This window comes from Podarcis melisellensis, assembly GCF_964234715.1.
Source record: "Podarcis melisellensis genome assembly, chromosome: 7".
NCBI lineage: Eukaryota > Metazoa > Chordata > Lepidosauria > Squamata > Lacertidae > Podarcis > Podarcis melisellensis.
In genome coordinates, this window is record NC_138539.1 from 16735788 (window position 1) to 16758119 (window position 22332).

General features: G+C 40.0%; 1 protein-coding gene across 1 annotated transcript; it reads left to right on the forward strand.

The window, feature by feature from the left end:
* The first annotated feature begins 51 nt into the window (after positions 1 to 51).
* RAD21 (RAD21 cohesin complex component) lies at positions 52 to 19967 on the forward strand. Its single transcript, XM_081918829.1, has 14 exons — positions 52 to 211; positions 4272 to 4439; positions 5533 to 5662; positions 6354 to 6453; positions 7027 to 7133; positions 9369 to 9572; positions 10575 to 10700; positions 11531 to 11653; positions 12211 to 12434; positions 13076 to 13220; positions 13525 to 13676; positions 14831 to 14980; positions 17203 to 17286; positions 18178 to 19967. The coding sequence occupies exons 2-14, from the start codon at positions 4296 to 4298 to the stop codon at positions 18367 to 18369; spliced, it is 1881 nt and encodes a 626-aa protein (XP_081774955.1). The 5' UTR covers positions 52 to 211; positions 4272 to 4295; the 3' UTR covers positions 18370 to 19967.
* Positions 19968 to 22332: the final 2365 nt, after the last annotated feature.

Here is a 22332-nt window from a genome sequence, read left to right on the forward strand (position 1 = left end):
TTAACGGTAAACATCCTGCCGATTTTTAAACGCCTGGTTTGGGCGGCAGGAAGGGGAGCGGCCGCCATCTTGTTTGTTTGAGTGTCTCGCGGAAGGGGGGGTGAGGGGGAGACGCGAGGAAAGGGGCAGCGGCGGCGGCGGCGGGTGGCCACCCTCACCCCAGCGCTCATCCGTGGGGCCCGCTGCCCTCGGCGGCCGCGCAAAAATCGAGGTAAGGGGCCGGAGGCGGGCGGGGAGAGCCGTCAACCCTGCTGGGAACGGGGAAGAGGCCTAGGCTCGGGCCCAGGTAGGTGCCCGTGTGAGGAGAAACCGCTGCCGCTGAGGGAACCGCCTGGCTTAGCCGGGGAAGAGCCGCTGAGGGCCGAGAGGAGGGAGGCGGCCTTGGCTGCTTTTCGCCCCCCGCCTGACGGGGGAACAAGCCCGCCTTCGCCTCCGACGTCGCCGCAGCGTGTTCGGAGAGGCTCGGCAGGGAAGGAGGAAGCCTTTCCCCGCCTCTGCCCCTCGAGTCTCTCTCGCCCCGGGCTCGGCGCGCGCCTCGTTTCCTCCGCTTCCTCGAAGGCGGCGGGCGCCGTTGTTTCCAAGAAGCAGCCCTTTGCGCGGCGCAAACGGTTGCAAAAGGAGGTCTCGAGCCGCAGGAAATTGGGTTGTGTGGTGTGTTTTTTTTGCTTCCCTGTGGTCTACTTAAAAGAAAAAGGGGGAAAAAGACTACTATGCAGTCGCTCTGCCCCCCCCCCCCATTGAAGATAGGACAAGACTCGCAACATACGGACGGATTGCTTGCAGATTTTGCCTGGACAAGTGTAAAGATATTTTGAAAGCGTTTATTAAATATATATATCTGTATAACTTCCTGTAGCTATCTATCCATCTCCGCTCATAAAAAACCATATATGTATTTGGGTAATAACTAAGTAACACTTAGTTACTTAGACTGGCATATAAGCAATTGTTGTTTGCACGTAGTGAAATAATATATCTCCCCCCCCTTTCTTCATGTGCTTTTTTTTAAAAAAATGTTCATTTAAGTGAAAAATCGAAAGGTTGCAGTCCAGTCAACTCCGTTGATCATGTCTGAGTAAATAGGTATAGGGCTGTGCTGGAAACTTTTTGTTCATAGTGGCGTTAACTGGTGTATGTTTTTGATTCTCCTCCTGCGTTCTGTCCAGCATTGTAATATTATGATTCCTTTCATTGTTAAAAAAAAGGGGGGGAGATGGCCTCACGTAGTACAGGTCCACAGGTTGAATTTACTGTTGGCGCTTAAGAGGGTGAGATATTAATTGATGCCTAGGAAAAGAAGGACCGTGACAGCTGGAGGGTCTGCTATCAGGCGGCTCAGCTTCCTAAAATGTTTGGATTGTGGGGGAGCGATTGGGAGACAGACCAAGGCCATGGGAATCTCATGCGTGTTTCCAGGGTTGAGTGATTTCCTCAGCTGGTATCTCATGGCAAGGCACAGTCATCTGTTAAACTTGTAATTTCAGGATGAGGAGGATTCTTGCATATATGAATTTACAGAAGAGTTAGAATGTCCAGGCAGTGTGGTGTATTGGCGAGTGTGTTAGATTGTGACCTGAGAGACCAGGGTTCAGATCCCCACTCAGCTATGAAGCTTGCTGGGTGATCTTGGGCCAGTCACCATCTCTTAGCCTAACCTACCTCCCAGGGTTGCTGTGAGGATGAAGTGGGGAGAACCAACAGTGTAAGAAACTGAGATATGAAAGCTAGGAGCTAAATGGCACCTTAAGCCTAGGTTATGGGCGCAACAACAGAATGTCTAGGTATGCTTTTTTTCTAACAAGAATACAAAGCTGAAAATGAATGAACTGCAGCTAAAATATTCTGTTCATTTTTCACATGGTCTAGTCCTTTGCCCACCTGCTAATATTCTTAAGAGGGTCTCTTTTCCAAACTTCAGAGAATAGCTGGAAGTGGGGAGGCAGAAAAACTTCCTTCTTTCCTTACACTCTGCAGTTTTAATCTGAAATCTTAGTGTCCTCAGAGCTCAGAAACTGCTTACACTAATGAAATTCGCTTTTTGTAAAATATGCCTAGAACAGTGGGAGTTTCGAACACTGAAAACCATGTACACCACCTTGAGCTTCTTGGAAGATTAAGGTGGTATATAAATTAAACAAACTAACACACAAACATTTCCCAATAAAGGAGAAGTGTTGGCAAACATTCTTGGTCACTGGCAGTGGAGAGAACTTGCATCTGGAAGGACAAGTAATGTCAAAGGTCATTTAAGTCAAATTCCTGTGGTGCCAGAATTTCAGGCTTGTTGGATGCTTTATTATTAGGATTACAGCAGGCTTGATAGTTTTCATCTCACTATTGCAGTGCCAGAGATCCTCTTCCCATCTTGAAGACATGAAAGTAGGAGTTTATGGATAGCATTCACTGAAGCAGCAAAGCATGCCCAGCTGTGGATTTAGTAATCTTTTTTCTGAAAAGTACCTAACATTATAGTAATTCTTATTGGGTCACAGAGGTGGAATAACTGTAAATCAGTGGCTGGCAACTATTATTTGAATGGAGTTCTTAATTGCATGAGGTTTTTCCTAAGGGGAACACCTGATTTTTCTCAGCCAGAGGATATGTAGTAGGGAGAAGATTGTGGTTGCTTTACTCCTAGTTGTTTTATTGCTGTCCTGCACAATGCTGGCTTATCTCATTTGAACCCAAACTTTTGGTTTAGCTTTCTAGTCAAACACAAGTTATAATAAAGTTTGTCTGAGAGTTCACAGGATGTGGTTGGTTTCAGATAGCTAAACCATGAGCCTAGATTGAAATGACATACTAAACCAAACTATGGCTTAGCTCAGTGTAGTAGCAAAATGATAAAGAAAAGCAAAATGGCTTCAATCTCTCTTGGAGTTTGTTTGTTTATGCTAATAATATCAGTATTCCTAAAGAGTAGTGTTTGTGTGTAGTTCATATAAACATATTATTGTTTTCTGGGTATAAAGCCTCTTGTGTTCCATTCACACTTCAATCAGTGTGTGGAGGGAGACAGAATCACACCCACCGATTTCCATCTATGTATGTTTAGTAGATTAAGATGGGCTTCATATATAGGCACAGCTGTACATGCAGTTGGAAACTACTAGTTTTCCTGATCCCAAGTACGAACCATACATAAAACATGTTTTCACCATGTGCTCACTATAGCAAGTGGAGAGCAGTCAGCCGATGAAGTGAGGGAGGATCAGTGGCTAAAATCTCACTCCCACACTTTGGTAGAATGTGTACAGAATATGAGAAAAGGGCTACAGTTATTGAGGGGAAAGTTTATACCTGGTTGTTGTTGAAAATTCTCTCTGCTGCTCCCAGTTGCTGGAAGGGAACAAGTCCTGGTGTTGATAGTGTTGTTATTGCTTTCACAGTAATGGGAGTTTGTCTATAATATGCAGTTAAGAGAAGTGGAGCAAGCAAGTGAAATCATAGCAATATTGGTATTTTGGGGGCTAGCAGATGCAGTTGCAGACTAGTTGCTGTAAATTATTTGACTTCATGAAATGTGCATTGTAATTCAAGGCTTGCAGTTAAGTACATAGTTTGCAGAAGACTTTTGCAAAAGGGAGAATAATATGGACTCATACTGAAGCTTGCAAATGTATCTCTTCATACTGGGTTAGGGAAACAGTTCTGGGGGTTTAAACTAATTAAGATTCTTGCTGTACTTGTTACCTGATTGTTGTTGTGCTACTGGAATGAAAGTAATATAATAACTGAAGCAGAAAAATCTCAATTCTGCTTTTTGTCTCTACAACTGAGAGGTTCCACACATCTGGTATTTTAGCATAGTGCCTTGAAGTTTGTTTGTGGGGCATCACATGGCTTGTTTCATGAGGAAACAAGCTTAAGGAACTACTTGATGCGATGCAACTTGCTACCAGACAATCCTGTGCACAGTAGTGATCCAAACTCATGGTTGGTATATGGCAGTGTTGGCCAAACTTGGGTCTCCAGCTGTTTTGGGACTATAATTCCCATCATCCCTAACCATTGGTCCTGTTAGCTAGAGATGATGGGAGTTGTAGTCCAAAAACAGCTGGAGACCAAATTTTGGCCTGGTGTTTCTAGAGAGCATGTTCCCAGGTGTCATGTCTGATAACCCTACTGTACAAAGTGGCCCTTATATAGGTAAATCCATGGCAGCTTTTGCTGCTAAACAGAAAACATCTACACCTCTACAAAATAACTTGCAAGAATTAATCTGTTTCCTTTTGGTTGCATAATATTTATTTACTTGTATTTCTTTACAGGTTGTGGCATAGACAGTTGGCACAATGTTCTACGCTCACTTTGTTCTGAGCAAGCGAGGGCCGCTAGCCAAAATCTGGCTGGCGGCCCATTGGGATAAGAAGCTAACCAAAGCCCATGTGTTTGAATGCAATTTGGAGAGCAGTGTGGAAAGCATCATCTCGCCTAAGGTATTACAAAAGTAATAGCATTTTGTTTAGAGATAATAGGATTCTGTGTTTTTCATGTGCTATCAGAAGTGTTATAAAAATGTGCATTCATTCAGTTGCTGCTTCATTGAACTTGGCATTAACTGCTTTGCTATAGCAGACCAACATACACTTAGTCCAGTGTCTTGTTTCCAGTTGTAACCAGGCAGGTGCTTCTGGGCACTCAGTTTAGGGCATGAATGACATGTGTCATTCTCTTTTCATTTGCCCACAGCACCTGGCATTCAGAGGTATATTTGCTTCAACAAAGAGATATCATTTATCTATCATGACTAGGAATTGTTGTAGACTTCCTATATGCAGAATGAGAAACTGATCCTACATGCAGGATGAAGTTTAGTTCATACTTGCTTTGAATCTCATCTATGCTTGTGTTGCTTACTTTACTGTTGATGTTCTGTGTTCGCAACCTACATTGCTTTAATTAACTGCCTATTGTCTTTAATAAAATATACCAGGTACTATATTATCCAGGCAAGATGGCATCATGTAAACTGGCTATTTTAGCTAATTATTCTCGTAATTCATTGTTCAGGTACTGATCCTCTTCTGGATGCTTCTGCAGCAAGTTTTTTTGTCAGTCTTTCTGAAATACATATTGCTAAAAATAGTAATAGAACTTCTTTGATATTAAAGCCACATAAATTTACAAGCCCAAGTTTGTGGATACCAGTTTAAGTAATTTGTGGTACATCAATAGTTGAATTGGTGAATGGGTAGAATTCATGCTCAGCCAGGTTACAGAAAGTAATCCCTACCTGCATGCTGGAAAATGATCATTAGTCATCATTGACACTGAGTGTGTGACTATTTGCATGTACAAACAAACAAAAATATTGGTGAAGTTTGTACTGAATTTCTAAAAGAATCATCATAACATGGTTTTGGAGATCCAGGAAGGATAGTCTTGCAAAGTACTTCTCAAAGTTGTCAATATTTTTGACAGCAAAAGAAGTTCCAACTTGTGTGCTTGAGGAGTTATCTTTCTCCAAAAAAATAGTTTCTCCTTCAGATATGATTGACTGCTGCATACTAACTATAAGTAAATTTTCAGGTGAAGATGGCTCTTCGGACTTCAGGACATCTTTTACTGGGAGTCGTTAGAATTTATCACAGGAAAGCTAAATATCTCCTTGCAGATTGTAATGAGGCATTCATTAAGATCAAGATGGCTTTCCGTCCAGGTATTTGCTGCATAATTGCTATTCACAAAGTTACTGCTCTTACATAAAGAGTAAATTGCTCTGGAATTTAGTACAGGCAATGACCGATTTTATGTGTGCTTCATATGTGCACGACTGTGCATTGTGGCGACCTTGAAGTGGCCAAAAAAGGGCATGGATCGGGCTTATGTGTGGTCTGCTGTCGTGCGTGATGACCTGGAGTGAAACCCCCACACAAATTGGGGGTTGCCTGTATTACATCAACATTTGCTTGTTTTACACATTTTTCACTCTTTTCATAGCCTGTTTAAATTTGCCTTCCTGTGCATGCATAAGTAGGAGTAAGGCCTATTGAATATTGGAATATTTTATAAGTAGGATTGTTTCCTAAGTTATTACCCACTGAAATTCTCCAGAGGCATATTTGTTTAGGTGCTCTTCTTGTAGCTACAAATACTTTGCCACACAAATAACTCAGTGGGCTCATAGAGTTACAGGAGGTTTCATGTGGAACCTTTAAAGACTCAATAGTCTGTGAGCACATGATGCGTCACCGTAACAGAAAATACTACTTAAAGAGCAGGTTTTATTTCATTTGATGGAATAGTTCATTGGCTAAAAAGACTCCTGCCACAATAAATGCCATGTGCCAAGATGATTGTTTCTTGTTTAAAAGTATCACCTTATGAATGTTATAACGCTGCTTTTTCAGGTGTGGTTGATTTGCCGGAGGAAAATAGAGAAGCTGCATACAATGCTATCACCTTACCTGAAGAATTCCATGATTTTGACCAACCCTTGCCAGATTTAGAGTAAGCTGCTTTGTCTTCTGCTGTTTGCTAGAACTGCTATCCATGAGAATGTATGGTTGTTGATATTTTCTCATATTCCTCTAATTGTGTTATGTGTAAGCACTTGAACCCTGTAAGACACACAGATGACTCAGCTGAGACTGCTTTGGGGAAGGCTGACCACATGCCAAATTTTGAATGTTTGTACTACAGTGCATGTGGTTCATTTGCTTTTTAAATTGTATAGTTGGATAGCTACCACTTTTCTAAACCTGCTGTAATGATACAAACTATTGAATGCATAGTGCTTTTTGTACCCAGGCTACTTTCAGACTGCACCCTTGTAGCATTATTGTATATTCCTTACTTTATGGTGCCAATATTTTAACTAAATTCTTTCAAACATTTAAATAATTGTGTCTGAAGATTCTTGTAACTACTGTTAAAAACATAAGTTGATCAGAAAAGTAAATCTCTTTGTAGTATTAATTTGATAAACCTGATCTGTAATTATGCTTTACTACTTATTATTTGTGTTTGGAGATGGTTTAAAACTGAAGGTCTTTCTCATTATTATTTTTTGTTCTTTCAAAGTGATATTGATGTGGCTCAGCAATTCAGTTTAAATCAAAGCAGAGTGGAAGAAATTACAATGAGGGAAGAAGTGGGAAACATCAGTATCCTTCAGGATAATGACTTTGGTAAAGTATAACTATAGTTCTTAAATGTATTTGTGCCAATTGCACTACAGTTTTATATAAAGTTACCACAGAAGCAGTTAGTATAGTGTTGTGGTAGTTTGCTCGGCTCTGTCTTCCCTTAGTTAGAAAAAGGAAAGAAAATTTATTGACTATTTTAGACCAGTAGAGAAAGCTGACCAGGATAAGGCCTCATTGGAGTAAGTAGACGAAAGTAACCCAGAACAAAATGGCACCAAGAACGCAATGATCTTGGCAACACCTTAAACACAAATCCATGCTGATTGTGATCATGGTAACTTAAAAAAGGCTTTTAAAAGCACATTTTGCAATGGCTTTAGCAACAAGCTGGAATATGATAATTAAGCCTCTGGAAACAAAAATGATTCAGTTTGGAATACACCTTGATGACATGGCACCTGTGCCTCGGAGGTGCTTGGCATTGGCTTGCAAAAAAAATGAAGAACTAGTGTTTCTCAGAAAAGAGAACAAGATTATAAAAGAAAAGCTTGAAGAAATGGAAAACAGAAGTAACATGGAAAAACCCGCTTTTGCTTGATTCTGGAGTGAGCAGAAGATCATTCCCTTTCCATTTTGTTTCCATATTGCTGTTTGGTTGATTTCCATCATTTCTGATTTTGAAAGCTTGGCCATGAACATTGAGTCTCTCAGAGCACTTACTGCCAAACCGAAAGGTGCTTCTCCTTCCAGGGACATTCTTGAGATTTAGCAAAAAGGAAGAATTAACGTCAAAGTTTAGAAAAAATTAAAACCTGACAGATGACCATCCAATCTCTGCTTAAAAACCTCCAAGGAAGGAGAGTGCAACCTCCTGAAGAGGGAGTCCACTGCACTGTCAAACGACTCTTACTTTCAGAAAGTTCTTCCTGATGTTTAGTCAGTCATTAGGAGTGTCAACGGTGCCTGCATTATGCTGATGATACTTGGCTTTGTTTCTCCATAACATCTGAATCAGGAAAGGCCCTGCAGTCCCTCAGCCATTGCCTGGACATAGTGGTGAAATGGATGAGGAAAAACAAGCTAAGCTTGAATCCTGGTGAGATGGAGGCACTGAGCCTCCAGTGACAGCTGGTTCCAGGAGCACCCCCAAATTGCTAACCTCTTCAGTGGCTAAAAGTGCCTTTTACCAGCTGCAACTGATTTGACATTGCTGGACCACGAAAGCCTTGCCACAGTAGTTCACGTCTTCTTGTGTTGGTTACTTCAAGACTGGATTATCCCACTTGATCCAGAAGCTGCAGTTGGTGCAGAATACTGCAACACAATTGTTGACAGGAGTGAGGCCTTGCCAGCATATAACACCTGTGCTGAAGAAACTGCACTGCTGGGTCCAGTTTATGAGATTGCTTTACGCCACATGTGCCCACTTGATTGCTTTGATTGGTGGAATCGTCACTACTAAAAGTGCCACATAATACCCATTCCACATTTGTAAGAATGCTACCATTTACTGTTTCAGCAGCTATACTTTGAAACTCCCTGCCTGTTGAGATCAAGCAGGACGTCTGCTAAAAGCATCATTGATTAGACAAATTCACCTAGATGTTTAGAAAATTGAGGTGGTTTTTATCAGTTTTAGTATTTTAACTTTCGTGTGTGTGTGTGTGTGTGTGTGTGTGTGTGTGTGTGTATGTGTGTGTGTATATATATATATATATATAGTTACAGATAGGTAGCCGTGTTGGTCTGCCATAGTCAAAACAAAAAAAATTCCTTCCAGTAGCACCTTAAAGACCAACTAACTTAGTTGGTCTTTAAGGTGCTACTGGAAGGAATTTTTTTTTGTTTTTGTATATATATATATATATGTATGGCAGTAAACAAACTGCTTTGAGGGTTTTTTCTACAATCAAGTGGTATATACATTTTATGAAATAAATAAATAAAATAAAACCACTAGCTTAAAAGTAGTATCCTTAAATGCAAAAGCCATGGGAGGCATTATTAAACCTAAAAGAATTACTGTCTATGTTAAGGACATGAGCCCACAAACTGTAATGTTGCAAAAGATACATAAATATTAAAAGCTCATTTCTGTTGCCATAAAGAATCCACTGACCAATTTCAACACCGTATTAAGAGTATTTATGCCATTCAGTAGCAGTAGGATTAAAATTAGAAGTAGAGGATTTTATAAATTGTAGTGTAATAATAAATGTATTACCAGTTGTTCTTTTTCAATGTCACTTACATTTATGATGACTGCTTTTATAACAGGTGATTTTGGAATGGATGACCGTGAAATGATGAGAGAAGATAGTGCATTTGCGGATGACATGTTGGATAGTACTAGTGCTTCCAACCTTCTGCTGGAGCCTGAGCAGAGCACCAGTCACCTTAATGAGAAATCTAATCACTTGGAGTATGAAGATCAGTACAAAGATGACAATTTTGGAGAGGGAAATGATGGTGGCATCCTGGGTATGTTGGTAATTCATATTTCACCCTACATAATTTAAGGGGTCCAACCTTGTGTGAATTTTGTTTTAAAGAGAATATAGTATATAAATCTTAAAGCTTGTTTGAACATCTTGGCAGCATCACTTACTTATCCAATCCCTGAGGTTCTGATTCACTGTTTTCAAAATATAGAACTCGTGTTTATGAGATAGGACCCTACGCCTAGTTGAGAAAATACTGCTGTAGAAGACAGGCTAGCTACTGAATGGGGTTATTGGACAGTGGCACCAGTAACTAATAGGAACATGTTTTCTGGGTTGCATGGGGAAGAACTGTCCTGATGTATCCTTCTATGTATTCTTTCTGTCTTAAAGCACAAGGACATCCTCCCCCTTGCGTACATGCCATTCTTTCCTAGACGATATTAAAAATGGATGGCTGTGGTGAACAGGGAATTTGGTTTAAAATCCTGAAGATTAAGGATTCGGGTTATGTATATCATCTTGGAATGGAATTCCACAGGTGGATTCTTCAGTCCTTGCAAGCTGCTCTTGTATCATAGGCTAGCTCATGATATTGCTGCCTTCAAAAGTGTCTTTGCCACTCCCACCCCCCCTTATGATTTTTATAAAAGTTTTTCATAATACAGTTAGATATAGAAAACTACTGTAAATTTAAAAAGGCAAACAGCTGTAAATTTAAAAAGACAAACAGCTGTAAATTTAAAAAGACAAACAGCTGCAAAAGGGAAAGAAAGAAAGAAAGAAAGAAAGAAAGAAAGAAAGAAAGAAAGAGAAAAACAAGAACGTCTGATTTTTCCATCTGCCAGGTACATAAAAAAAAAATTAAGTCCAAATGTCATTCATTTCCTTTTTCAATGAAAAGCCCAAATGATTTTTATTACTAATATCAGCTGTGTTTTTTCTTTAATGTCATCTTTACCTGTAGTAATACCCACCACTATGCCACATTTTGGTACATGGCATGCGCCTTCAATCTTAACTCTTTGAGTTGCCCTTTCAGATGACAAACTTCTCAGCAACAATGAAGGAGGCATATTTGATGACCCACCTGCTCTTTCAGAAAGTGGAGTAATGATGCCTGAGCAACCTCCGCATGATGATATTGATGATGACGATAATGTCTCAAGTGAGTGTTTAAATTAGTGTTTTAAACCGAAAAAAATGGGCAGCGCATCATAGACCTTCTGTTGAACTCATCTAGTCTGTACATCTTGTATGTTAATAAGCATCTTGACAGTAACTGAGAAAGTACTTCTTGCTAATGAGGCTGGAAACTAAAAGGAAGGCATATTTTAAGGGAAGGAATAATCTCCACATGCAGCTGCTGGGTGACCTTGGGCTAGTCACACTTTGAAGTCTCTCAGCCCTACTCACTTCACAGAGTGTTTGTTGTGGGGGAGGAAGGGAAAGGAGAAGGTTAGCTGGCTTGAGACTCCTTAGGGTAGTGATAAAGCGGGATATCAAAGCCAAACTCCTCCTCCTCTTATTTTCTCTCCTCTCTCCCCTCACCCCCAGCAAACTGTGTCTAGTATTTCAAACCACTTTCTGAGGAACAATAATGCCAGAGGTCTATGGTCTATTGCCTTGTGTTCTGCTTATAGGCTTCCCAGCCTTTGGCCTGATCCAGCATGCCTTTTATTTCTTCTTTTTTAGTATTGCACTAATGCAATAAAGGGCAAGGGTGACTGTTTGAGTTCAAAAAATCTGCAAGTCAACTCCGTTGCTTGACTTACTTGCCTTTTCCTTCATTTTAGGCCTCCTCCACACACACACACACACACACACACACACACACACACACACACCAATTATCCTATTCTAAGCACACTGTCTGAGTGTGTGGGAATGTGTTGAATGGATGGGCAGTGTGTGAAAATTGGAAATGGGTTGAATTGTGTGAACTTCCATGCTTTTAACCATTTATTAGGAAACTCAGTTTATCTCTTTGATTCGCAGTGGGTGGACCTGATAGTCCAGACTCAGTTGATCCGGTTGAACCATTGCCAACTATGACTGATCAGACAACACTGGTTCCAAATGAAGAAGAAGCTTTTGCTTTAGAGCCAATTGATATAACTGGTAAATACTGGATTCTATTTTCACTTTTGTACTAGAATAGTCTTGACTGAAGAATCTCCATGTTAGCCTTTTGTGTCAAAAAAAGGAGCCTTGTGGCATTTTAAAAAATAATTTATTTTGATATAAACATGGTGGATGCCTGGTTGACTTTACTGAGAGTGAAAAAAGCTGTTTTTATTATTTTTAATTTCAAGTAACAAAACATACAATACCATGCTTTAATTAAACCTGCATACCCTGTGTATGTACATACATACAATTCACACAGGCAAACAAACAATACCAGTAGGTTGTGCTTGTTGACCTTGATAAAATACGTCCTTTTTAGTCAGTGGTCAGGATTATGCTGATACTCAGTCCCTGGTGCATATGGTATTAACTGCGAGTGATACCTTAATACTATTTAGCGCTGACAAGTCTTAAGAGAAATCTTTTTTTTTTAAATGTTTTATACCTGAGCAGCACAATCCTAAAGTTGTTAATGGTGTGACCTGATTCTAAGTATGACTATTTTTGCCGATTGAGTGGTGTTAACACATTACTTTTTTCTTGACCAGTTAAAGAAACAAAGGCAAAAAGGAAGAGAAAGCTGATTGTGGACAGCGTAAAAGAACTGGACAGCAAAACTATAAGAGCCCAACTCAGTGACTACTCTGATATTGTCACTACACTGGATTTGGCACCTCCTACTAAGAAATTAATGATGTGGAAAGAGACTGGGGGTGTTGAAAAACTTTTCTCTCTTCCTGCTCAGCCTCTTTGGAATAACAGACTGTTGAAGGTAAACCAAACTTAGAGAAACTTATTTTAAAATAACAAGTAAAATTAAAGGGACGCCTGACATTTAAGTCCAGTCACAAACGACTGGGGTTGCGGTGCTCATCTCTTTACAGGTGTTTGTCTGCTTCTGCAGACAGTTATTGCGGGTCATGAGGCCAGCATGCCTAAGCTGCTTCTGGCAAAGCCAGAGCAGCACACGGAAATGCCATTTACCTTCCTGCTGGAGCGGTACCTATTTATCTACTTGCACTGGTGTGCTTTCGAACTGCTAGGTTGGCAGGAGCAGGGACCGAGCAACAGGAGCTCACCCTGCCACGGGGCCTCGAACCGCCAACCTTCCAATCGGCAAGCCCAAGTGGCACAGTGGTTTAACCACAGCGCCACCCGCGTCCCTAAAAATAAGTTATCTTAAGCTAAATACATCATAGCATATCATACATTGCAAATGGCAAGTTCATAAAAATTGTTTTTTTTATTTAACTGTATATGTGCGTGCTTGCCATTTTGCTTAAAATCATTTTCATAAAATTTTGTATCTTTCTGGTCTTAATACTAAATTACCTGAAGTGGCTTGGCTGCAAAGGATATTCAAAGTGCTGCTGTTCCACATGTAAGACTTACCTTTCTTTGTTTTGCTTGTAGCTTTTCACTCGCTGTCTTACACCTCTTGTACCAGAAGATCTTAGAAAGAGGAGGAAAGGTGGGGAAGCTGATAACTTGGATGAGTTCCTGAAAGACTTTGAGAATCCAGAAGTGCCCAGAGAGGAACCGCAGCGCAGTGTTATTGGTTTGTGCTTCCTTAATGGCATCCTTCCTGACCTGTAGAGACTTATTTAACTACGTCTAAAAACTTACACAATCTTAGTGCTCAATGCTTGTAGCTGCTTTAGTGTATTGGGATCATCTTAAGTTTAGAGCAAATCTAGTCATAAACAGGAAAATGTTGAGTATTAGTATTCTCCCCCTCCCCCCATAGAGTACATTAATCTGCAACACTCATGCTTAAAAAGTAAAATAAAAATAGAAAGGGCTACAAACTCCTAAATGACTTTTGAGTAAGGTAGACATTTATCATTACTTCTGTGCAATAGATGAACCCATCTTGGAAGAGCCAAGTCGTCTTCAGGAGTCCATCGTGGAAGGCAGCAGGACCAACTTGGATGAATCGGTCATGCCACCACCTCCACCTCAGACAGGTGTAAAGCGAAAGGTTGCACAAGTGGAACCAGAGCCTGTGCTACCCGTGAGTGACAATGTCCTTTTCTGCTTGCTGTTGACTCCCCAACGTTGTGCATAATTATATTGTGAGGCGAGTCTCTCTGTTCACCTTTAGGTTTTATTAGAACATAGGGAAGAAAATGACCTGTAAACTGTGCAAGGTTCTATGACTCATATGTGGAATGTTATAGGAAATAAGTGTAAATTCAAAGTCTATGCTATGCTTGGCAGAATTTCAAACTATCCTCTCTGAATAATGCAGCAACTTGGGAGTAGCATTATCCTAATTCCTGGGTTTTATTACAGCCCTCAGGAGCAGTTTTTGAAGATGAGCAGTGGGGAGGAAGGAAGTTGTGTTGTAGAAGCAGAAGTCCACTGCATCAGTGGAACAATAGTGTTGGATACTCCTCTTTTATAACTTGTTCTGCATTTGTAAGAACATTTATTGTGGTAGCATCTACACTTTGGAACTTGCTCCCTATTTAGATCAAGCAGGTGCTTTCACTGTACTCTTTTAGGCACTTGCTGAAAACATTTATGTTCCAGATGCGTAGTAAGTTGATTGTATCCTTAGTATTTTAACTTGTGTATGTTTTAAAATACAGTTGTAAATTTGTCTTGGTTTTCTTGTTTTACAGTCTTGTAAACTGCTTTGAGGTGTTTTTTTTTAAAAAACAACGAACCCACAATCCAGTGATGTATACATTTTATGAAATAATAAATAAAATGGCTATTTTAAAAGTAGTAACCTTAAATGTAAAAGGCATGGGAGCATTATTAAACTTAAAAAATTACCACCTATGAGTCCACAAGCTGTAATGTTGCAAGAAATACATAAATATTAAAAGTTTACTCCTTTTGCTGTAAAGAAGGAAGCTTTCTCCACCAACTGATTTCAATACCATATTAAGAGTATGTCATTCAGTAGCAGTATGACTACCATTGGAAGTCGTAGTAATAAGTAAATAAATAAGTAAATAAATGACAACAACTTTGGCCATTGAGGAAAGATGTGAGTGAGAGTCATTGAAGAGATTTTAACAGAATGTGGATGTGTTTATGCTTAATGCAGTATGATTATACAAAGCATTTGAAAGTTTTTCATTATGATATTATGTACTCAATAGTTATACAGTTACCTAGTTTCAGTTGTTATAACTTGAATGCTTCTCTCCTTAGTCTCAACCATTGCAACCAATAGAAATGCCCCCAGTGGAACTGCCTCCAGAAGAGACTCAAAACATCTGCCAGCTAATTCCAGAGCTAGAGCTCTTGCCTGAAAAGGAAAAAGAAAAAGAAAAGGAAAAGGAGGAAGAGGAGGAGGAAGAGGTAGGTACTGAGTTGTTATAACAGGGGTGCAACACCGGAGTTTCTATTGGCCGAGTTAATTCAATGGCCTTTAGAATTTTAATACATTTGTATGCTTGGATTTTTCCTACTTTGCCCCCGAAAAGGATTACATTTACTACTATGTATATCTTCATTGCAGGGACGCGGGTCTAAACCACAGAGCCTAGGGCTTGCCGATCAGAAGATCGGCAGTTCGAATCCCCGCGATGGGGTGAGCTCCCATTGCTCAGTCCCTGCTCCTGCCCAACTAGCAGTTAAAAAGCACGTCAAAGTGCAAGTAGATAAATAGGTACCGCTCCGGCGGGAAGGTAAACAGCGTTTCCGTGCGCTGCTCTGGTTCACCATGCTGGCCACATGACCCGGAAGCTGTACGCTGGCTCCCTCGGCCAATTAAGCGAGATGAACACTGCAACCCCAGAGTCGGCCACGACTGGACCTAATGGTCAGGGATCCCTTTACCTTTACTATAGCTTCATTGCAGAATTAAGCAGGCAGAAACAGGATTTTGCATATTCCTTTACCTGGATCTCTTATTACTTGTTGCTTCTACAGATACAGAAAAATGCTGAAGCTTTACAATTATGTGTTTGGCTGCATTTGTATGCATGAGCTGATGATCTCTCAGCTGGGTTTGAGTAACTGTTGTTTCTCGTTCTAAATGGTATATTTGAACCCATTTAAGTCCCTTGTCAACCACTAATTTTGCTGGAAGGCCAGGATCTTCCTTGTGTCTCTTCTACCTCTACCTCTCACATATCTAGTGATATGTTTGAGGAACATGAAAGAGGAAGAGGTATAGAATCATAGAACTGTACTTGGAAGGGACCCTGAGAGTCATCTAGTCCAACCTCCTGCAATGTTTCTCATACCTCTGGGCTTGCAGTTGCCAGGCCAGTTAGTAAGTTAAAATGTGGGCAGACATTTAAACAATTTGTTCTATAGAAAGCTTGTGATGATGATGGTGATGATGATGATGATGATAATAATAATAATAATTTATACATACATGCATACCCCACCCATCTGGCTGGGTTTTCCCAGCCACTCTGGGCAGCTTCCAACAAAAAATTAAAAATATATTAAAACATCAGTCATTAAAAACTTCCATAAACAGGGCTAAACAGTAGTAGTCTGTAGTCCCATGATCAGTGAGAGTAAGATCTATTGAGTTCCGTGGATTTACTTCTCAGTAGAGTAGATTGTGCTGCTAATAGGACACTTAAAAAACTCATCAGGTAGACACACCAAGGAAATTTCTTGTTGTTTAAAAATAATAGAGAAGTAGAAATTAGAAACTATGTAAATAGTTTTACATAGAAAAGTTGAAAGAGTAGGCATGACCACAATGCAGAAACATCACAAACCCTATCATTTTTTTCTGTAAAAGTTACATTTGTTCTTTTGAGCAGTTCTTTATTTAATTTTAGCAGTGGTACAAATTATTAATAAACCATTCTGAAACAGAAGGTACAAAAAATCTGGTATATGAACATTTTGCAGTTATTGACTGAATTCAAATAAGTCTCTTAATCATTTTCCTTAACAATATTTATATGATAGCATGGTAAAAATACTTTAAGATCTTAGGATTTATAGTTTATCATTGCCTAAAATAAAAAGAAACATGAAGTTCTTGTAATGCTTTTCAGAGAGATTTTCAAATGTACTTCAATCAAACTAGTTATGGAGACAGATCTTTTGTACATGGTCTTAGCAAGAGATTCCTGTAAAGATTAACTAGATATCAGAATTGCTTTTAGCATATGTATTGCATAGAACTAGGTATATCCCAATTACATCTTACAAAAGTGTTGGCACAGATTGAATGAACTAAAATATAGAGATATTTCCATGGTGCTTCGATAACTGATGAGTAAAGACTGCTCAGGATTAGGAATGTTGTCCCTTAGCTTTTAAAGGGAGGAAGGCACTTGTATGCAATGCAATTCATTTGTAGATGGGTGCAGCATCATATCATAAGTTGCTCATTGTACTCCTGTTTATCCTAAATCTACAGGCAGTGAATTTTATTCTGCTGTTGTACGGTTCATGCATGTAACCATAATCCATTATGGTTTCTTCATGTGCCTTTTCTTTTGTGCCCTGAGCTTTAAGGTCAAGTCAATCTGGCCTTTTAGAATAGCAGAAAAGCATCATTTTAACGGACTATCTAGCCCTATCTAAAATGTGATTGGTTGCAGGAGGAAGATGGTACAGGTGGTGACCAGGATCAAGAGGAAAGACGGTGGAACAAAAGAACTCAACAAATGCTTCATGGTCTTCAGGTATGAAATGGTTTCAGTAGTAAATGAAGAATTCTTCTGAGCGTGGCTTTTTTAACAGACAGTACATATCTGAGCCTCCCCACACAGTCAAGCCAGGAAGCTGACGTGTAGGACACAAATGCAACAAGCTCTTCCCATAATTACTGTCTAATAGCTGGTGTTGTAGGAAACTTAGTATGCAGTGGGGATCCCGTGACTTACAGATTTTAGGATCTAGCAATTCAAACTGTGCTCTTTTCTAAAACCCAAAGATTCCCTAATAAGCAGGGGATTCTTCCACTCCACATATAGTAAAGCCTCTACATAATTTGAAGCTCATGCTAATTATGCTAACATATCTGTGTTAGTATGCACTCATGTACAGGGTGGAAGTAGCACTTTCACATTCAGATACTTTTTCTGTTTTACTATTAAATATTTTATAATCTCGCCCTTGGCTGCTTGGGTTTTTGCTTGATCAGGTTTTGGTTCTGTACTTATTGGGTGGGGTCCACACATCTTGACTGGCTATGATAGCCGGAGATTGCATCTCTGCATCAGTCTTCATCTGAGGTAGAGGGGCGGGGTCTTGGCTGTTACATGTGCCCAGTTTTGACTGCTGTGGCATGTCTTCGCCCTCATCCCTTCCTTCAAGCTGGAGGTGTTGGTGGTATTGCATTTGCTAAATTGGGAGAGGCTCAGAAAGCAGCAAAATTTCTACTTTTGCTTTCTAAGATTAAATACATGGCTAGGAAGAGTCTCTAGCATTTTCAGGCTTCAGAGAATGACACATGGTCTTAGAAGAATAAGATATGTGCTTGCCAGTGATGTTCTAGTAGGTTCAATTGTGGTCCAGTAGTAAATGTTTAGATTAAGCTCAGAAGTAATTATAACACTGTTTTCTGTTTTCAGAGAGCTCTTGCCAAGACTGGAGCAGAATCCATCAGTTTGCTTGAGCTGTGTAGGAATACAAACCGCAAACAAGCAGCAGCAAAATTCTACAGTTTCTTGGTACTAAAAAAGCAGCAAGCTATTGAGCTGACACAGGAAGAACCGTATAGTGACATCATTGCTACTCCTGGTCCCAGATTCCATATTATTTGAATGTTTTATTTGGCTTGCTGTATAGTTAGCATCATTAGTACTTACACATTGCCCAATGTGTAGGGCCTACAAAAGAAGAAAACTAGAGTCCATTGTCCTGTACAGTCATTTACTTTTGTGTTTTGTGTTTTTTTTCTATTACATTTTACCACTTTTGCATTTCTAGTAACTTCTGCACTTGGTGACTTGAGTTCCAGTTGCAGAGATGAGAGAAAGTGACTCAAGGACCTAATAAAGAGTGTTTCTAAAACAAATCAAAACAGATGTGTGCAATATTGGTGCATGTAACTATGACTAATACATTGTTTTACAATTATCTGCTTAGTAAGCTAGAATGCTACTCCAGAAGACCCAAAATGGCCAACCCTATTGTATCATTACAGGTTTTTGCCAAACATGCTTAAAATGTGGTCTCTTTTCCTCATGGTAGTGAATTCTTCCTGCCCCACATTTCTTTCAGTGTTTTATTATCATCTTCCTACTTCTGATGGTGTTCTTGGAGCTGCCAATATGAATGTTAGTGCCTGGCAGGAGTATTTGCTGTGCCATGGTATCTTTAGAATAGAGTTTAAGCAGCTCCGGGGCTAAATGTAAATGGGTGTCCTTGAAAAATATTATTTAAGTGCAAGAGACAATACATTTCTGGCATTGGATTTTACATTCCATCTCAGTGTGGTCCATTTCTGATAGCTAGCTGCAAGGATGGGGTAGTTCTGCTGTAAAGCACCAACTGCAATAAAGGGTTTTGTTTTTTTTTACTTGTTGATTTGAAAATTATTGAGAATTTTAAAGGCTTTTGAGAAATGCCATAATTCTGAATTACAGGCAATTTAATTTAGGTATGCTGGTAGCTAGAAGGGTCTCAGTTTGAGCATGCTACTTTTATTTTTCCTTTTCCTTTTTTGTTTTCTTTTCTTTTTACAAATGTGGCACACCACTGACCCTGAAACGACAGCAAGCTACATATGTATATTTTAGAGGCAGGAGAAACTTGCATTTATTGGACATAATCTTGTTGTGTAATAAGTATTAATAGATCTCCAGTGACCTTTACAGTTTTTGTAACAGTGTATTTCACAATAATGCACACTCCTGGAATACTGAGCGGATTTACAAATAAACTCTGATTTGATTTTACTACTTATTATCAGGACCAGGCCATACCAGAAATCATGTGACTATTTTGATGGAGACATCAACATTTTTTTTAAGGTGGGGCAAAATTACTAAAGTTTCTGACTTTAAATGTTGGCACTTTTGTGAAATGATTCTCTTCTGGAAATAAGATTTCAGTGTATACCCAAGTGTAAAATTATGTGAATGTTTAAAAATTTGCAACATGTTTTCATAATCCTTGAGAAAGTTAACTATATAAAATAGTTACTGCAGCTTTATTTTTGACATGATGTGCCTGTACAACCATGGTTTCCCCCCTTTGTACAAAGAGACATTGTAGATAACTTGAATGTTTAATTATAGAGGTCATTAGTTTCTTGTTAAACTTTGTTAGTCTGTTTTTGTTGCTTTTCAAGGTTAATATTCTTGAAAATAGTTGCTGTTATGTATAACTTTTCTAATAAAAGTTGTGTTATAAGCTATTGCATACTGATGCCCTTTCTCTGTGTCGATTGTATTTCTGGCTTCAGAGATGTCTTCCGATCTGCAGCCCTCCAGATCCCTGTTTTCCCCATCCTGTTGCAGCCTTCTGTGAGCTATTTCACACTGCTGAAGGTTGAATGAACCATCAGGGTCAGCTTTTTGGGGATGTTGGAGTTTGAAGCTAGACTGGTCCCAACCCAATGTGTCTACTGTGTGCTGTGCCCCTATTCTGGGTTCCAGCCAGCCATGCTCATTTCCAATATACTCTATTCCCCTAGTTTTCTGTTTCTCCCCACCCCAAAATCAGTCAGCAATTTTGAGTCGAAACAAAATTTAAAAATTCCTTCCAGTAGCACCTTAGAGACCAACTAAACTTGTTATTGATATGAGCTTTCATGTGCATGCACACAAAATACCAATAACAAACTTAGTTGGTCTCTAAGGTGCTACTGGAAGGATTTTTAAAATTTTGTTTTGACTATGGCAGACCAATATGGCCACCTACATGAATTTGAGTTGAGCGAGTCATCCTAAATAAGTTTTATTTCTTTATTGTGCTCATCTCCCCCCCCCCCTTCGCTAGTTTATTTGTACCTTTGCAACCTGCTGATACCTCCCTGTTGTGTGTGATGTTGTGATGACATTTTGGCTGCATAAGATCAGAGCTCTGCTGCATCAGACTAAAACACTCCCCCATGACCCAACCAGGTGTCTCTGTGAAGCCCGCAGACAGTGAATGAATGTAAGAGCCTTTGGGTGTGGTATCCAGCCTGCACCAGCAGGGTTTCACCAGCTCAGTGGGTCCTCCCCATGTGCACACACCTCCCAAATCTGCTTTGGAGGGTCCCTCCAAACCTCTGGAGCTGATTTCGAGGGCACACAAAGGCCCTGAGGACAGGAGAGGAAGAGGAGGTTCTGCTTGCACAAAAAGTCCCTTGTGCCATCAGTTGCCCTATTGCATCTGAACCAATGTGCTGCTAACTGCCAATTGCAAGGGGAGCATCGCCAGGAAGGGGGCCATAGCCAAACAGCAAAGAAGAAATGCATCCAAACCCAACAAACAAATTGGGAGTGTTATAAGTAAAAAAACCTTTTCCTTTATGGGGTACCCAAGAGCCCATATAGAGTCCTTTTGCAGGTTTTCCTATCGGTAGGAGAAAATAACCAACCAACCAGAGAATACCGTATTTTTTGCTCTGTAAGACTCACTTTTTCCCTCCTAAAAAGTAAGGGGAAATGTGTCTGCGTCTTATGGAGCAAATGCAGGCTGCGCAGCTATCCCAGAAGCCAGAACAGCAAGAGGGATCTCTGCTTTTGCTGCACAGCGATCCATCTTGTTGTTCTGGCTTCTGAGATTCAGCATATTTTTTTCCTTGTTTTCCTCCTCCAAAAACTAGGTGCGTCTTGTGGTCTGGTGCGTCTTATAGAGCGAAAAATACGGTATATAGAAGCAAAGCAGCTACTAAGACTGATCTTTATTGACTGTTGCAACAGGGTGTTCCCCCACCCGCAGCTGTGCCTGCCCTTATATAGACATTTTAAATTGCCCGCCCTGGAGTCCAAGACCACCTCCAGAAACATCATACATATATCACAGGAAGAAAAAATGACCCACTTTCTTCATGCCGTGGATAATTTTACAAACCTCAATTATATACGTACCGCCACTCCTCTTAACTGCAGTTTTTCTAAACTAAAATGCTCAAATGATATAAATTTTAATCATCATCATCATCTTTCCTTACAGGGCAAAATGCTGCAGCCCGATCATTTTTGCATCCCCCACCTTTTGTACCTTTTCTGGATGCTAAGAGATGTTAAGAGATATATTTATGAGCCTTAAAAATATGCATCCTCGGCTCCATATGAGCAAAGCATCTTGAATATCAAACTAATTCTGAAGTTCATGCTCTAAGTGCTGATGCTTATGTCACAGTCCCCACATGAGAGGAGCAGTTTTCAGAAAAGAGCCCTGGGAGTGAGGGGCAACCCCAGGAAAATGACCATAGAATGCTGTTTGCTCATTATTTGAACTACTCTGTACCACCACCACCCCAATCTGGATCAGAGAGCACTCCTTACTGCGGCATTTTGCTACAGATCCCACTCAGCCTTGCTGCTGAGATTCCAAAAGTTGAGGCAACTGTTTGCACAAGTCTGTTTCTAGGCTGCTGCATCTCGTTTTTCTAAATGTCAACCAAACGGCAAAAGGGATTTTGTTAAAAAATAAGTGCTCTGTATCCTCTGTAGAACCTGCCCCCCCTTTTAAAAACAGAAAACAAACCTTAGATGCTTCTCTAAAAGCTATTTAAGAAGGCAGATTATGTTGTCTTGATGACTTACGGAGCTTAAAACGAGTTGAGG

Coding starts and splice junctions, on each gene's coding strand:
- RAD21 (XM_081918829.1), top strand. CDS start 4,296: ATGTTCTACGCTCACTTTGTTCTGAGCAAGCGAGGGCCGCTAGCCAAA. Junction 9,573..10,574: donor AAATGATGGTGGCATCCTGG/GTATGTTGGTAA, acceptor TTGCCCTTTCAG/ATGACAAACTTCTCAGCAAC. Junction 17,287..18,177: donor AAATGCTTCATGGTCTTCAG/GTATGAAATGGT, acceptor TTCTGTTTTCAG/AGAGCTCTTGCCAAGACTGG.